This window comes from Epinephelus fuscoguttatus, linkage group LG1, assembly GCF_011397635.1.
Source record: "Epinephelus fuscoguttatus linkage group LG1, E.fuscoguttatus.final_Chr_v1".
NCBI lineage: Eukaryota > Metazoa > Chordata > Actinopteri > Perciformes > Serranidae > Epinephelus > Epinephelus fuscoguttatus.
Genome location: NC_064752.1, coordinates 21,253,447 through 21,272,033, shown reverse-complemented (window position 1 = coordinate 21,272,033; position 18,587 = coordinate 21,253,447). Strand labels below are relative to the sequence as shown.

The following is an 18,587-nucleotide window of genomic DNA, read 5'->3' as shown; positions in this document are numbered from 1 at the left end:
TTAAAACAGTGATTTAATATTAAAAAAACTGCAATGAAAAAGTGAAGTAGATGTTGGAGTTGGTATTTTTCCGTTGACCTAAAATGCACATTACCAGTGTTTAAACTGATGCTAGGCAATAAATTGCCCACTGAACTTTATAGAAGTGAGTTTTAGAGATGTTTCTGTTTTTATCATGAGAACTAAAATCTCTCTTTCTCTCTTGTCTTTTCCTGTCCTCCCTGTCCTAGCCAACACAGCCTGCGACCCGGTGATAGAGGAGCACTTCCGCCGCAGTCTCGGGAAGAACTACAAGGAGCCCGAGCCCACCAACTCTGTGTCCATCACAGGCTCAGTGGACGACCACTTCGCCAAGGCGCTGGGCGAGACCTGGCTGCAGATTAAGAACAAGGGGAGTCCCTCGTCGTCCGGCAGCAGCCCAAACTCCTCCCCCGATAGTCACATGGTCAATCACAACCACTCCCCTTCTGTGGTCTCCTGAAGGAGGAGGGGTTGAAGAGGGATTTGCCCCTGTTCCCCCAGCCCTCCCGATCATCCTGGCTCCAACACCCATGTCCTTGTCACTTTGCTCTGTCACCAGCATCCCAGAGGGAATGCCTGCCTGCTGGTCTGCTAAGAACATTTAAACCCTCGAGCCTGCTCTCTCTCTCTATGCACTCATAGAGGATCAATCAAGCAATAACAACATGGCCGTTTCTTTTTCCCCTTCTGTCCTCTGGTGTGGTAACACCAGAGAATAATCAGTAACGAGCGATGAGGGTTTGACTTTGGGACTCGACAGGAGCATCGAGCTGCTCCTTCCAATCATTCATCCTCCCTGCATGTCCAGCTTGGAGCTGAGCAAGTGTCTGTAGTTATATGTACATAAAGAGAGAGAGGAAAGGTGGTGTTTTAATTATTAATTTTCTTCTTTGTTGTTTTTTTTTTTTTTGTTTGTTTGTTTCTTTAACAGTAGTTTTGTGTTCTGCTTTTGTGTTACGAGATGCCCGACATTTGAAAGAAAAGATAAGTGAGAAACACTTTGGAGAAAATCATCACAAACCACCTGACTGTGCTACCAAAGAAACCTCAGACACTGATGTTTATCTACGCCCACCTCGAAAACAACAACAACAACAACAACAACAAAAAGCCATCTTGTGATCTCCCTCTGTTTTCATCTCTTCTCACCTTCCTTCTCTCTCCCTCTCGCTCCTGTGTATGTGTTCTGGGGGTTTTGTTACTGTATGTGTATACTTGGGTGATCGACTTGGTCTGATTTGCACTACTGCCGTAGAGGGTAAAGGGTGGCATGTCAATATGGTAATCTGGCACTGCACACACTGGGACTGATAAAGCTGGTTTTGACGCAGTCTGGTTATAATCCATCTTTTGTTGGAACCTCTATTTGATCCCATTTACTGTTTGAAATTCACCTGGGCGTAACTTTCATCCTGGCCCTGATAGAAGAGTACAAGCCACATTATGATGCATAATTTTTTGAATGCATTTTGGAAAAGTGGAAAATTCATACCAGTGAGGTCGGGTAGTGTAAAATGTTAGAGATGTGCAAAGTATTATGGATTTGGAAACCAAGGCCCAATCCCAGTCCCCTGGCCCCTACCACTTAGCGTTACTCCTCCATATTGCGTGTTCACATCTAACAGTAGGGTGTCCTGATTCCTGTATTTTAATGTTGTTTTAATGTATTATGGCGACAAAGAAATTGCTACCATGCCAATATCTTGGTAGCTAACTAGCTTGCTAGCTAATGTTACATTGTTAGTGTGTATTTGTGCATGACAGTCCTGAAATCAGACATAATTTCATGTCACTTTCCCCCCTTTTGATGTCATCTTACCCCAAAATTTATCATAGGTCCAGCTGTGAAGATGCTGCACTTGTTCTTATTCCTCTAGTATCAGTGCAGACTGACAGGGCAGCAGCACTGGTTGCTAACGTTAGCTTACAGAGCACTGCTGGTTGCTCACTAATGAAGCAGTGTTGATGACTTATTTGATGGATTGATAGCTGGAAACTTAAAATGTGAACCAATTGTGAATGTCCTGACAGCTGCCAAAGAATCCGTGTAGCCTGCGCAAGAAAAATCACTATAACAATAGACTGCATATTTGCAATGCCCGTAAAAATTAGAAATGGGATTGGGCCCTTGTGTTTCAGTATAAAGTGAATTTTGTCACATCATTGCATGTTGAGTAGAGCTGCTGTTAGGTGGGCGCTAAAAAACAAAAGGCTGCTTGTATTGCCACCTCTGGCAGCCACTCACTGTCAGGTCTACACTCCTTACATGCTTAAATAGTGCCAAACTGTTGCATTTCATTTCACAAGCACAGTCAGAGCATCAAATCAGCCGACTGCGGTGTCGATGGACGTCAGAGCCATTATGAGAGCAGGTCAGGGGCTGAAAACACAGCTGTATGACTTGCAGCGTGTTGCTTACTGAACAATGAGCTTTGATGTGTTTCACAGGCTTAACTGCTGACAGCGATGAGGGGATAGATGAAGCTGCATGTCACTTTGTGGTTGGGGAAAAAAAAAAAAAAAGTCTGGTTTCTCGACTGGGGGAGAGAAGATTATTCAGATCTCTTCAAACGCCTTTGTTTTTGTATCTCTTTGAACACGGGTGTTGTAATTATATTTGGCTTACACCCTGCGACCCCTCCCTCTCTTACACACTGTGGTTTGGTAGATCTCTACAAGGTTTGAAGGGTAAACTAATGCTTTTACACATGCATGTTTTTCTTTGTTTTTGTTTTTAATAGCTGGTATCTATTAATGTTTTTAAGCATTTCAATCTTAACTACTATTAGCCTTTTCATTCGGACGTTAGATGTTACTTCATTTGTTGTCAGTAACAGACATAGACACTATACACTCACTGCTGGGTCAGTCGTACTCCATATTATTGTTATTGTTATTACAATTTTGTATTTTTTGTTTTCCATTAATATCAGTATGGTAACAAACATCTATAGTGGGACAGCCTCCGGACAGGCTCTGTTTAACAATGAGAGCTGCGTTTTTCAAAACCATCTCAGCACGGGAATCGGTGGAGATGTTTTCAGTGTCGAGTTGGCTTTGGCACGCGCAGCCCGTAAAGGTTTTCTTAAGATGTTGATCCATCGGTGGTACAGGATGCTACAACCTTTAGCATGAGTGAGCTGAGACTCCAAGTCGGCACAGATTAGTCAGCAGGGCCTCGTTTTCCTGAAAGGCTTCTCAAAGTGGCTTTATTTTAAGTCTGTTTGGCCGCCATCTTAAAATCACCACGCCACCTTTACTCACGTTCTTGCTGCAGTCTGAAAAGTACACAGGCCAGCATGCTATGATGCTTTTGGGAAACAAGGTGTTTATGGTAAAAGCTAGTGATGACGGCTCTCAGACATCTTGTCAACGTTTGAGAGCTGTGAAAAACCAAGCAGCAATCAAAACACTTGATGATAATTATCTAAATTCAGACATTCATCCTTGGGCTTTTTGTGTCCCGACTTGGTGTCCACGCTTTTTTCTGTCGTTGTACGTCAATGCTTTCTTTTCTGAACAACATTGTTTTGTGATGCAGTTAAGCTAGACTCCTGCAGTCTGAGAAAATGAGTTCTCTTCTGTTAAAGAGCCTGCGCCACGGTGGCATACATTCCTCCTATAGGGAACTTTGTACAGGCCTCATACACACTCAACAGACAGAGCTCATAACCAGCCAGGGCCAACTGTCCCAGAGTTCCCTGCCAACGGGGTTGTTGTACAAGGTGTGTACTTTTTTTTTTTTTTTTTTTTTTAATTTGCATCAAGCAAATTGGCCATAGATTCATACTATATGACAAAGGAACAAACAAGCATTTATGCCATAAATACATTTTTGAGGACATTCAGAGCGTAGAATTTAGAGACGGTGATGTGAGTCAGTGTGTTTCAAAAGTAAAGAATAATTTTGTGTTTCTGAGCGGAGGTTGAAAGGCGACGAGGTTCATATTTGTTTGGTTTAGGTCTTTTGTTTTTGTTTATCAAGTACATTTCTCAGTGTTCTAGAATGTCCACACATTCCATCCTCAACTGAACAGATGTGACACAACCGATGGTCAAAGTTCTACAGGCTTCAGATACACAAAATTCGTAGTCAGAGCGCAACTGCCAGTGAATCAATCTCCCAAACGAGTAAGTGCTGGGTGTGAATGTGCTTTTTTGTGACAGGTTCAGAGTGGTTTGGATGGTGATTTTGAGCAGGCAGGAGGTTCGGAGGGGGCGGAGCTTCAGGAGCTGAGCTTCTGTAAGCAGGAGACATTCAGCTGCCACTGAAAGTCTCACAGCGATCCCCCTTCCTCCTCTCACATTCAGTTGACCCTGATTAAGATTTGTCGTAGCGAGCATCATGCTAGAAAACACGAGGGAAAAGGGCTCAGTGTCCAGAGGATTTTTGTTTTTCTATTATTATTCTTTCTCATTATCATTTCACTACCACCCTGTAGGTAGGAGGCTCTCTTTCTGCTTCGGCACACACTCCCTACACACTGTAGGAAAATCACTTAATAAAAAAAAAATACTTTTTTATAATAGGTAACTATAAGACCATCATTACGCTGTGCGTAACGAATGTACAGAGAAAAAAATCGTAGGTATTTTTTGAGGAACAATTAATTTGTTAATGATATGTAGCTATTTAATTGTTTTTTTCCCTGTCCTTATATTGTAATCATTGCATTTTCTTTTTTTGTGAAAAAAGTTGATCTTTTTTGTTTATAGAGTTTTGTCTTGTTAGAGTAAAGGTTCAAGTGCAGGAACACAGTAAAACATATGAAACCACAATACAAGCCACTGGTGTGTCGGTGACAATCGCTACTTCCATTGGTCCCCACTGTTCTGCAATCATTTAACTTGTGTTCGATCATGTGTCTTCTGAGACATCTGAACAAAGTAGGGTGTCTGTTAAGAGGCCTCTTCAGTGAGTTGCAAGTTTTGCATTGATGGAACATAAAAATTTTGCCACTAGCCCAGTGAGTCCTGCCGAGCGTTTCCATTTAACTATTAAAAATGAAATATAAATCAATATTAGTTATGGGCTAGCAGGTAGATAAAATTCCTGTCACTACAGGTGAGGAATATAAACTGTAGGAACTGAGCTGTTTGAGAACATTTGTCGGACTGGTTCAGCTTAAGTTTTATCGGTGAGCTAACTAAACCCCGACAGCATTGTCATACCTATTTTGTGCTCCAGTTCATCTGCAGCATATAATCTTTGGGGATGTCACCCATGTATCTGATGGCGCTGTTCCCATCTGTGGCAGCCATTTTGCGTCTGTAATCGAGTAAACAACATGAAAATTGTGCAGATAAATCAAAGAGGAGTTGGTCTTTACTCTGACTGTACCACATTTTCCAGGTCCTTTTTGAAGTGGAAGTAGCATGTACTTAGTGGTAGTAATACTCTGAACTGTAAAAAGAAAAAAAAACTGTATCAAGAAAACAACAGTCAATTTGTGGCTCTGTGTCTCCTCCTACTAAAAAGGTTTTGGCAGGCCACCCTTTTTGTACGTAAAGTAGCCTTGATGAACAATAAAGTGCTTTTAAACCACTGTCTGACTGTGTGGGCCTGTTTCTTACTGCTGTGGTGTGTTAAGGTGACGACAGATGAAAAGATGCAGCTGCTGTGAGTGTAAGGATGTGAATTATGAATTCCACATTCACCTCTGTTTTCAAAATAAAGGTCAAAGCTGCAAACAGACATATAAAGAGACATTTTATTCCAGTTTTTGGTTAAATACTTACAGAAGAAAAAAGCGTGACAAAAACAGCTCTGAGAATAATGTAAACCACATCAGAATCCAGAGTTTAATCTCAACTTTAAAAATAAAATCTGAGGACAAAGTCTGAATTCTGGTTGTTATTGTTCTCGAAATTCTGACTAAACTTCTTAACTTTCAAAGTTCCCAGCTCTCTTTTCCACATTGCACTTAAAGTCTTCCACAAATATCCAAACAGCTGTTGAAATTAACATGTTGTTACACTGAAAGTATTGAACGTTAGCAGCTCAGACGAACAGCACACTGTAGAGTAAGAAAAAGCAACATAACTACACTGACGAACGCATGCATGCGTCAACACAAAACATAAAGACCTTCACTTTGTCCGTAGGCTCTTTCAGATTAAACTGCAGTTGCAGGTCCCAGGTTGTCCCCAGGAACAGTAAATCATTTCCATATCAGAAGCTGCTCAGTAACATCTGTGTGCAGGTTTCCTACTTTCACAGGAACAAAGCTGGTTTAAGTATTAACTGTACTGTATGTATCACAGTCTCCAGTAAACAGACAGGGGAGATGGATGGACATGCTGAGTTGTCAACTGTGTTTTTGTAATTTCGTAATTTATCTGAAGCAAGTGAATGAGCAAGCAGATGTAGTTGGGCAATATCTTGCCAAAGGACTCAGCAAACCCATTAAATGTGTTGATGGAGAGACCGTGGAGAGGACTGAACCTATGGGGTTCAGCGAGGCTTAAAACAAGTCCCATAATACAAATGCGGAGTGCTTTGTTGTGTTTGGTCTCAGGGAAATGAACCGACTCCAAACACTGAGTGAATGTGACTGATTACACATCATGACGTGATAGAAACATGTACATTCTCCTCAAAACACAACAGCTTCATACACACAGTGGAAATTAACTTACTGAGCTATGATCCTGTTTCTAATTGAACAGTGAAAATCATTCATTTAAGCAGTAAATCTATTTCTTTTGCTGTTTCATTATTATGAAATCCAACGCTTTGGTTGATCTTGATTCGACATGTAGACCAATTAAAACATTTAAAGCATATCTTTCAGGCTCTTTTCTGAAAAACGTTTTGTAATGTACTTGGTTCTGATTACAAGAATTTGATCAGTGTGTCTGCTGTTGCCTGCAAAGCTCTTGTCCTTTGTAAAGTCCTTAAAGAAAACAAACCAGACAAAACAGAAGGAGTGGAGTGCTGAATTCTTCCGAGGCTCAGGGTCGGGTCCTCCAGTCCTTCAGATGCTCTCGTCATCGCTCATGTCCCAAATCTAACAAGAAAAAGACACAAGAGAAAGAAACAATTAAAATGGAATTCACTATTTGTGTCTACGCATCAATGTTCGACTAAATAGTCTCTACACGGTGTCAAATCATGTTAACAGCCTTCAGTGGAGTTTACTCAGTGAGTGGCAAGAGGACCCAAAAGGTGCCATGTGAGAATTTTAACAAACACAAGTTATGTTTATGGTAAGTACAGTACAGGCCAAAAGTTTGGACACACCTTCTCATTCAATGCGTTTTCTTTATTTTCATGACTATTTACATTGTAGATTCTCACTGAAGGCATCAAAACTATGAATGAACACGTGGAGTTATGTACTTAACAAAAAAAGGTGAAATAACTGAAAACATGTTTTATATTCTAGTTTCTTCAAAATAGCCACCCTTTGCTCTGATTACTGCTTTGCACACTCTTGGCATTCTCTCCATGAGCTTCAAGAGGTAGTCACCTGAAATGGTTTCCACTTCACAGGTGTGCCTTATCAGGGTTAATTAGTGGAATTTCTTGCTTTATCAATGGGGTTGGGACCATCAGTTGTGTTGTGCAGAAGTCAGGTTAATACACAGCCGACAGCCCTATTGGACAACTGTTAAAATTCATATTATGGCAAGAACCAATCAGCTAACTAAAGAAAAATGAGTGGCCATCATTACTTTAAGAAATGAAGGTCAGTCAGTCCAGAAAAATTGCAAAAACTTTAAATGTGTCCCCAAGTGGAGTTGCAAAAACCATCAAGCGCTACAACGAAACTGGCACACATGAGGACCGACCCAGGAAAGGAAGACCAAGAGTCACCTCTGCTTCTGAGGATAAGTTCATCCGAGTCACCAGCCTCAGAAATCGCAAGTTAACAGCAGCTCAGATCAGAGACCAGATGAATGCCACACAGAGTTCTAGCAGCAGACCCATCTCTAGAACTGTTAAGAGGAGACTGTGCGAATCAGGCCTTCATGGTCAAATAGCTGCTAGGAAACCACTGCTAAGGAGAGGCAACAAGCAGAAGAGATTTGTTTGGGCCAAGAAACACAAGGAATGGACATTAGACCAGTGGAAATCTGTGCTTTGGTCTGATGAGTCCAAATTTGAGATCTTTGGTTCCAACCGCCGTGTCTTTGTGAGACGCAGAAAAGGTGAACGGATGGATTCCACATGCCTGGTTCCCACTGTGAAGCATGGAGGAGGAGGTGTGATGGTGTGGGGTGTTTTGCTGGTGACACTGTTGGGGATTTATTCAAAATTGAAGGCACACTGAACCAGCATGGCTACCACAGCATCCTGCAGCGACATGCCATCCCATCCGGTTTGCGTTTAGTTGGACAATCATTTATTTTTCAACAGGACAATGACCCCAAACACACCTCCAGGCTGTGTAAGGGCTATTTGACCAAGAAGGAGAGTGATGGAGTGCTGCGGCAGATGACCTGGCCTCCACAGTCACCGGACCTGAACCCAATCGAGATGGTTTGGGGTGAGCTGGACCGCAGAGTGAAGGCAAAGGGGCCAACAAGTGCTAAACACCTCTGGGAACTCCTTCAAGACTGTTGGAAAACCATTTCAGGTGACTACCTCTTGAAGCTCATGGAGAGAATGCCAAGAGTGTGCAAAGCAGTAATCAGAGCAAAGGGTGGCTATTTTGAAGAAACTAGAATATAAAACATGTTTTCAGTTATTTCACCTTTTTTTGTTAAGTACATAACTCCACATGTGTTCATTCATAGTTTTGATGCCTTCAGTGAGAATCTACAATGTAAATAGTCATGAAAATAAAGAAAACGCATTGAATGAGAAGGTGTGTCTAAACTTTTGGCCTGTACTGTATGTCCCATAACAACACATCAAATGCACCCTTGAATCGGTACTATGAATTTGTTGTCAAAAGTAGGACGTTTTTATGACACACTATACAATCACTTTTTTTGACATGCTATACTATTACTTTTATTGACATACTATAGTGACCTTTTTTAAACATACTATACTATGACTTTTTTGACATACTATTCTATGACTTTTGACACGCTATAATATTACGTCTTTTGACATGCTATACTATGAATTTTTGACATGCTATAATATTACGTCTTTTGACATGCTATACTATGACTTTTTTTGACATATTATACTATGACGTTTTTTAAATATACTATGATTTTTTTTGACATATTATACTGACGTTTTTTTAAACATACTACACCATGACTTTTTTTGACATACTATACTATGACGTTTTTTAAATATACTATGATTTTTTTTGACATATTATACGATGACTTTTTTTTGACATACTATACTATGACTTTTGACATGCTATACTATGGCTTTTTGACATGTTATAATATTACGTCTTTTGACATACTATACTATGACTTTTTTGACATACTATACTATGACTTTTTTAAACATACTATGCTATGACTTTTTTGACATACTATACTGTGACTTTTTTGACATACTATACTTTGACTTTTTTAAACATACTACACTGACTTTTTTGGCATACTATACTATGACGTTTTTTAAATATACCATACTCTGACTTTTTTTGACATATCATACGATGACTTTTTTTTTGACAAACTATACTATGACTTTTTTTGACATACTATAATGTGACTTTTTTGACATACTATACTATGACTTTTTAAACATACTACACTATGACTTTTTTTGACATACTATACTATGACGTTTTTAAATATACCATACTATGACTTTTTTTGACATATTATACGATGACTTTTTTTTGACATACTATACTATGACTTTTTTTGACATACTATAATGTGACTTTTTTGACATACTATACTATGACTTTTTTAAACATACTACACTATGACTTTTTTTGACATACTATACTATGACGTTTTTAAATATACCATACTATGACTTTTTTTGACATATTATACGATGACTTTTTTTTTGACAAACTATACTATGACTTTTTTGACATACTATACTATGACGTTTTTTAAATATACCATACTATGACTTTTTTTGACATATTATACGATGACTTTTTTTGACATACTATACTATGACTTTTTTAAACATACTACACTATGACTTTTTTTGACATACTATACTATGACGTTTTTAAATATACCATACTATGACTTTTTTTTGACATATTATACGATGACTTTTTTTTGACATACTATACGATGACTTTTTTTTGACATACTATACTATGACTTTTTTTGACATACTATAATGTGACTTTTTTGACATACTACACTATGACTTTTTTTGACATACTATACTATGACGTTTTTAAATATACCATACTATGACTTTTTTTTGACATATTATACGATGACTTTTTTTTTGACAAACTATACTATGACTTTTTTGACATACTATACCATGACTTTTTTAAATATACTACACTATGACTTTTTTTGACATACTATACTATGCTGTTTTAATGCCATACTATACTATGACATATTATATTATATACATATATGTGTGTGTGTGTGTGTGTGTGTGTATATATATATATATATATATATTACATGCCATACTATGAGTTTTTTAATGACATTATGAAACACTCTACGCGCTCACACTGCTGCTTGTGTAGGCTGGTAACTTTTATTTGTACAGGGTAGATCCTCCACACTACAGCATCACTTTAATGATAAGCTCACACACAAATATTACAAAAATAAGCTTACAAATATTACAAAAATAATAATCCAAATAATGGATTATGTAACCTATGCTTCACAGTCGCACTTTGACAGAATTAGTGCTGAATCATTGTGCAATACATTATCACTGAATACTGGGGGTTATTTGTATGCCCTGAAGTGTACTGTGAATACACCCCAGGAAATGCTGAATGTCCACATCTGATATAAATATAGTGTTCACATGTCTACGTGTAGCATGTGCAGTACACAGAGCCATAAGGTATCATCAACATTACAATAACAGCTCTGTTGAATGTTTCTAGTGGTTTTGACATATTTTACCGGACTTGAAGATGCATATAAACATACATTGAGTAACCAGAATTATACAGTACAAGCTGCAGTACATGATAATATGAGCCAAAACAGAACAATAAGGGCTCTGTCTGTGGGTAGCCACTGAGTTATGTCCAAGTGTTTGAGACAAGGAGGCTGTACTGATTTTATACATGTATTTTATACATACATACTTGAATGTGTGATTCAAGATAAAAAAAAAAAAACAACAACAGGAGGAGACAGATAAACAGAAACATTTCAATCTAAACAACAGTCTTTAAGTCAAAACAACATTCACCTCGGAGAACATACAGGGTGCCTGCAGTGCTCATTTCTTGGCTACATGCACCAACTGTATAACAGCTTTGATTATAATTACTCAGAATCACTACTAAGAAGTTTCTTACCAGGAAGTGACAGCAGCGTGTGACTCACACACACACACACACACACACACACACACACACACACACACACACACACACACACACAGAGGAACCTCCTTTTCACTACTGTGTCAGTAAACAACAGCGGCCTTCTCGTGGCAGCAGATTCTTCACATTCCCTCTCTGTAAGACGTAATTCACATACCTCTAACACTGTCTGGAATGTTACACACACATGGCTCCGAGGGTGTACACACACGCACACACAGTTTGACACATACATGCTGCATTCCTTTGAATTTCAGCTGCCTCGCAACTCAAAGAGCTGAAATCTGAATTCCAGTGCAACAACTGAACCCCAGTGAAGGTGAAAGAAATGTAATTAACTTTCAGCTTTTCTTTTTCTTTTTGTGCACCGAGTACCTCAACACTGTGCACACACATGCAGACACAGTGTATTATTATGAACCTTAAGAAAGCCTTCTTAAAAAAAAGAGAAAAGTGGGTCATTTCTCTTTGACAGGCCTTAATAAACAACACCTGAAGTCATTAGAAAATGTCACAAACAAGCAAAGTAGGAATGCATGGACTATTATTTCCATCATTGATTAATATTCAGATCATTTGCACAATTAACTGAACAATCATTTGGTCAATGAAATGTCAGAAAAAGGAATTAAAAGCCCAGTGTGACAACTTCAAGTGTTGAGCTTTGCCTGCCCAATAGTCCAAAACCAAAAACTGAGCATAGCATTAGTCCAGGCAGGACACGATGTCAAGCTCAGCTCACATCCCAGCTACATCAGCTGATCTCAAACAGTCCAATCAACTCAGGGCTGCCCCTGACCAAATTGGGGCCCTAAGCGAAATTTTATTTGGAGGCCCCCATCCCAAATGTATCATAGGTACAAAATGACCATACAACAACTTGCCATTTAACTTGACAACCTTTACTGGCAATAACAAATGTACTGTAGATACAGTAGTTTGGCTGTATGAGTCAAATAAAATAAAAAATTCAACATGAAATAAATAAATAAATATTAAATAAAAATAACTAAATAAATAAATAAACAAATCTGAGTCACAAATAGTCATCAATTACTCATCAAAAGAAATTAACTTCCACCACCTCAATCCCCCACCCTTGATTAAACACTGAAAATAAAATAAAAGAGGGAGACAGGTTTTTCCTATTTAATCTTATTTTGTTATATTTCTCCCTCTCCCCTCTCTGGAGGCGTCCGATCTCCCTCAGCCCTCCGCCTCTCCCACCTTAGTTAAACACTGAAAACAGAAATAAAATACAGAGACATTCTTTTCTATTTTCATCTTATTTAGCTATATTTCTCCCTCTCCCCTCTCTGGGAGCATCCGACTTCCCAGCCCGCACGTACCCCCGAGGCTCGGGTCTCCCCCTCCGTGGAGCCTGCCCGCCCTCCTGTCCCCGCACATACTCCTGAGGCTCTTTTGGACGACATGTCGACAACTCTTCACCTGCTGCAGCTCTGCAAGTGCCTGCTAGCGCACCCCTCTTATTGTTCAGATGTCGAGTGCTATCAATCATTGCAGCGACGCATGGGCGGTCAGGTCTCTTCTCTCCTTCCTCGAGCTGACTCTACGCGCGCCTCACAGTAGCGCATGTGCGCATCCATTGCGTATATGCGCAAATGCGTCCCCTCGCGCAAAATGTGGCCCCCCCATGGAAGATGAGGCCCTACGCACAGCGCGTGTTCTGCGTTTAGGGAGTGGCGGCCCTGAATCAACTGAATGATGGACGGGAGTCAGCTGATAGATCACATGATTCCTTTCTATGCAACTATTGGCAAATCTCATTCAAGGCACCCTATTTAAACTGTTCTAGCCTGCCTACTGTTGCTCTGCGCCTCCGCCTCCACCCCAGCTCCTCCTTTTCATGCTGTGTCTGACTTATCAATGTCATTTCTGTTTGTCATTGATGCTGCTCTGTCCTGTTCCCGAGGGGTCTTTGCTGCTGCTGTCCATGCCTTAGGCTTTTCATGTAGGCGCATGGAAGGGCAGACAGGTGTGATTTCTCTGCCTAATGGCTTTCCACGTAGGTGCATGGAAGGGCAGAGAGGTTTTCTTTCTCTGCCTTATGGCTTTCCTTGCAGGCGCGTGGAAGGGCGAAGAGGTGTGCTCTTTCCGCCTTGTCCTTTCCATGTAGGCTTTCTGAGTAAGCCAGAGGAAAGGCAGAGGGGCCCCAGAACAGAGCCATACCGCCAAATATAATACTCCAAATGGAAATAAAGTTTTCCCTGACTAAAGTGTTCCTGACAGAAATATTCAATAAAGTAAGGAGTAGTTAGTTACACTGTTAATCCATTAATTTTTGTTACTTCAGCCAAGATTATATTTTCAGTTTGGTTTGTTTGTCAGCAGGATTATGGAAAAACTACGAGACCTATTTTTATTAAACTTGGTGGAGGGGTGTAGAAGGGGCCAAGGACGGACATGTTAAATTTCGAGCATATCCCAATCACAAGGTGAATATATGGATTATTTTTTCACTTTCGTAAACATTGAGAGGTGGGGCATTTGGCTCTCCGAGTCTCATTCTAGTCGACTAATTGTTTCAGCTCTAAACACAATTATTTTTTTTTTAGGTTTCCTGATTAGTGTACAGCAGGTCAGTTGAACATGTGAACATGAAATTTGTTGGAGCACACAATTCAACATGTATTAAAAATAAAGTTTCTGATAATAAATGAAGAATGAATGAACATTCATGTGTTTCCATGGACCTGTTCTTTAACTGTAATTCTTTAAAATTTGTACCAAATGACGCTTTTTCTTTCCAAGAAACTTAAGAGGAAATTATCAGTAAATAACAGACCTGCACGACAAAACATTACCCTGTTTTTCTGACTGATTTCGTGTCTCTGCTTATGTTGAGAGGCGAGAGTATAAAGAAGAGACACTATGACTGTACACATCATTACAGCCGATGCTGAGTGCTGAGGGCCCACAGTAAATGAAAATGTAATCTGCTCAGAGAACGGTACATGTCCTCAACAGCACTCATCAAGAGCTCTCAGTTATTTTTAGTGTGGATTCAGATTTGGCAGGTTCATGTGAAACATTCAATGTAATACATCAATTCAATATAAACAGGACAAACCTCATTGAATGTCAGGCTTATTAAAACACAGATGAGTCTATTATATATTCTCAAAAGTGATTGTGCTCTGGGATGATGCATTACGGCAAAAACATCTTTCATAGAAAATGTTACAAAAACTAAAAGCATCTTGGCTGAACCTGGTCCTTGAATTTGCATAAAAAGGTGCCAGTACTCTACAACAGCAGCTGCACTGCATGTGGGTTTTATCTTAGACTACCGTGCATCTTGTTTGAAATCTCTCTGCATCAACACATACAGAAATTCACGAGACACGTACAAGAAAGGTGTAAATAACTGTTGAATGAAAAATAGTCCTTTAAAGTTGGAACTTAAATGTTCAACGTATGGTTTCTGGAACAGTTTGGGAAATGCAGATCTCATTTGTTTTCTTTCCAAAAGGAAAAATAAGCAGATCGATATCACTCCTATTTGTCTGTTAGCTACAGAGCTAAAGCCAGGAACGGATTAGACTAGCTTAGCAGAAAGACAGGAAACAGGTGGTTCTAGAACTCATTTTCTGAAAGTGCTAAAGCTGCATCACATTTGTTGAACAGGACAGTTCACCCCCAAAACCAAAAATCCATATTTTTCCTCTTACCCGTAGTGCTGTTTATCCAGCTAAACTGTTTTGGTGTGAGTTGCAGAGTGTTGGAGATATCGGTCATAGAGATGTCTGCCTTCTCTTGAATATAATGGCACTAGAAGACACTCAGCTTGTGCTGTTCAAAGTGGGAAAAATGCAACTAAAAAACTGAGAAACTCAACAGTAAGTATAAGTCTATCGTCCATGAGTAGATGCACACTTCCTTCTGCATGGTGATTCAGTTGGCCGGTTTAGTTTGGTGGAAAGAAAATAGTTCCTACATCAAACTGCTCACAACGAGGTCTGTGGATTATCTCCAGTAACTGGGTCATGATTTCTGGAAAGAGACATATTGCTGTTGCCTGTTGAGTCCTTTAAATGTATTTTTGGTGCTTTGAGCTAAGTGCTATCTAGTTTCATTGTATTTGAGAGAAGGCAGACATCTAGATTGATCAACAACACTACAGGTAAGAGGTAAAATATGATTTTTTAAATAAACTATTTCCTTCATTTATTTATTTTCTTGTTTATTTGACAAGGACAAATGCATAAGACATTGCTTCATATTACAAAGTAGATGCAATGCATACAGGGTCCTAGCCACAGCTAATTTGCAACCCCTAGAAATAAACAGTAAGAACATCGTGTTCGTGAAGAACATCAGTTCATTCATCCGTTTGTTATTTGGATTTAACAAGGATGTTTTTGTATCTGTTTTAATTTTTGTCTTTGTTATGGTTGTAGTCAGAAGCTTCATCTACACTCACTAGTGAGGTAGGGGTATGCAAAAAAGCACAGGTGCTCATGTGGCCAAAAGTCATTTGTGCTTTGGCCTCAGAAGGAACTCTGCAAAAAGTTGTCCAACCTGTTCTGCAGCATGTTAAAGTGAACAGTCGGCTGTGTACAGGCTCAAACTGAGTGTTGTTTGTGTTATTGTGCTCATTATTGGAACTTTAGCAGGTCTTTTTCAGAGCGTGGTCGGAGAGTTGCAGGGCAGTGTGGAGAATGAGGGACAAATTCATATCAAAGCTGGACGTTCGGCATTTCTGCTCCACTGCTGCTGGGGAGCGAGCATCAAAAGGACAGCAAGCAAAAAGCTCTTTGAAACAGAGCAACACTGGAGCCCCTCTCTGGACCGCTGCCATGCTGCACTGATGGCGTGTGTGTGTGTGTGTGTGTGTGTGTGTGTGTGTCTGTGTGTGTTTTGAGAAATCTTTTGTGCAAAATGAAAGAGAGAGGGGGGGGTGGGGGATCTGAAAGGGGGAGAGACCTTATGTAACGTGAATAGCTCTGGCAAACTGAAGCCAACAACTTTACTACACTCTTTTAGGCATGGCTGAGTACTTGGGATGTTTCTCAACCATTTACCTCTGTTGCTGCAACGCATAAGCAGATTTCTGCAAAGCCCAGATCAAAATAAATTACTGCTCTGTTTGGTCCAGTTAGGGAGCAAACTAAAATCACTGACTTTCTTCGTTATGTTTCTAACTTATTTATTTTATTCTGTTCTTTGGGTGAAGTGGAGAGTAAGTCCGAAAATTTTTGTACTGTACATACCATAATGATTTAAGAGAGTTAATGGGTCATGAAATGGCTTGATAAAACACTGGGATATTCTGGTGTACATGAGCAACATTTGAAATGGTTGTTTAATTTAGGTATGTTTCAGACCTACTAGTCCACACATACGAGGGAATTTTATAAAAATAACTGAGCTTTTTCTATGAGTTTTGACCTTTGGTCACTGGAAACAGACTTTATGTAAAACTCCTTCCAGGGTGAAGGTTTTCAGAACTTTTTAGTGTTGACATGTAGACAGGAAAAACAGAGATTTAGGCTTGTGCCATCAGAACGTGCACCATTATTGTCTTTGTGAGACAACACAAATGAGGCAACATTTCGTGCAATGGCAGACAGTAGAGGCTGACGTTTTTTTTGGGAAACCCTTGAGTCACAGGGTTCCTGTGAGATTACCACAGACAATTATTCATCATGTGACTGGAACAGGACAGGGAAAAAAGTCAATGGAAGCTGGTGGCACGGGAACCACAATAAAAATAGGTTCAGTTTTATACATAAATATGATATAAACACTACCTCCTTTATTTTGAACCATAATGCTAGTCATTCTGTTGTCTTTTTGTATCCTCTTTTATATATTACCTCCCGTATAAAAAAAGATTTGGGACTGGATAAGAATTTTTTCTTCACTTTGTCATGGGATTGGGACAGTGCACGAGGGGCCTAATCCCCCAAAAAGTTAGGTTTTGTCCCAATTCTAAAGAACGAGTGTACTATAATGTACTTTAAAAATCCACAACTGGTCAAGCTCTACTACCTCTACGCTGCAATGCAAGAATGGTTTGAACCCCAGCGTGAGGCAGTCCCTTTATACGGAGTTTGCATGTTACCCTTCTCTCACCGTGTCAGCGTGTGTTTTCTCCACGTTCTCTGGCTTCCTCCCACAGTCCAAAGACATGCAGGCTAGGTGAATTGGTGGCTCTAAATTGTCCGGAGGTGTGAATGTGAGTGGGAATGGTTGTCTGTCTCTATAGCCCTTTTTAGATAGGAATTGTGGAAATTTGCAGGAAAGCCCAATCAGTCTTCTTTCAGCGTTAGCAAAATCAGGGAGTGTGGCAAAATGCCGCCTGCCTACTTTTGTTTCTACAGAATACGCCTTTTTCGGGGCAATGGGGGGCGTGAGCAAGTAACAAAACGTGTAGCTCAGCATGTGAAGTAAACAGTGTCATGCTCAGAGGGAAGCCGCAGCTGGTCAGTCCTTCGGTGATTCTCTCATAAGTTGGCCCGTTGATCACTGTTCCCGTCATCTGACGGTTAATGGCCTCTTCGTTTGCGAAGGCAAGGAGGGTGCGCAATTCCTTGTCTCCTCAGTTGCTCATCTTTACAGTGTCTGTCAGGTTTGCATTTCCCTCTTGCTACTAGCTGCTCACTAATTCCTGCTATCAGCTGTTTCCTGTTAGTCCACTGCTAGTGGAAGGCCTTTTTAAACTAAAAGAATTCCTCCAATATGTCTATCCTATGAGGCGGAAAATTGGGCACCTCAGATCAACTCGCCGATCCGGCTCTGAGTGTCTAAATGCTTGCAGCTTGCCGGCAAAACAGCCCAACATTCGCCGAAAATCTGGCAGTGTAAAAGGGGCTTGTGTGTCAGCCCAGTCCAGGGTGTACCCCATCTGTCACCCAGTGTCAGCTGGGATAGACTCGAGCCCCCCTGCAACCCCTAACATGATAAGTGGTTACGGAAAATGAATATATAAATCAGCTTGAAACCGGAGACAGTATTTTCAACCAACTCATGAAGCTAGCATTAGCTTTATTAGCTAGCTACCTACGGCTGATAGAATCTGCCAGTGACGATTTTCATTTCGTCCAGAAAAATGGACAGAAGTTAACTTTTTTCCTCCTCCATCTAAAATCAAGGACCCATTAATTACCA

General features: G+C 40.0%; 2 protein-coding genes across 3 annotated transcripts in view; one reads left to right on the top strand and one right to left on the bottom strand.

Moving 5' to 3' along the window:
* The window catches only part of vgll4b (vestigial-like family member 4b), a 51,244-nt gene extending 47,463 nt beyond the window's left edge, over positions 1-3,781 (top strand). For both annotated transcript variants that reach the window (XM_049589033.1, XM_049589024.1), the window contains one exon: positions 231-3,781. In XM_049589033.1, the coding sequence (XP_049444990.1) occupies positions 231-481 (251 nt within the window). In that variant the 3' untranslated portion in view covers positions 482-3,781. The remainder of the gene's footprint in view (positions 1-230) is intronic.
* A 1,932-nt stretch (positions 3,782-5,713) lies between these two features.
* atg7 (ATG7 autophagy related 7 homolog (S. cerevisiae)) overlaps positions 5,714-18,587 on the bottom strand; it is a 119,343-nt gene continuing 106,469 nt past the window's right edge. The window contains exon 19 of the mRNA XM_049588974.1: positions 5,714-7,031. Coding sequence (XP_049444931.1) covers positions 6,999-7,031 — 33 coding nt within the window. The 3' untranslated portion in view covers positions 5,714-6,998. The remainder of the gene's footprint in view (positions 7,032-18,587) is intronic.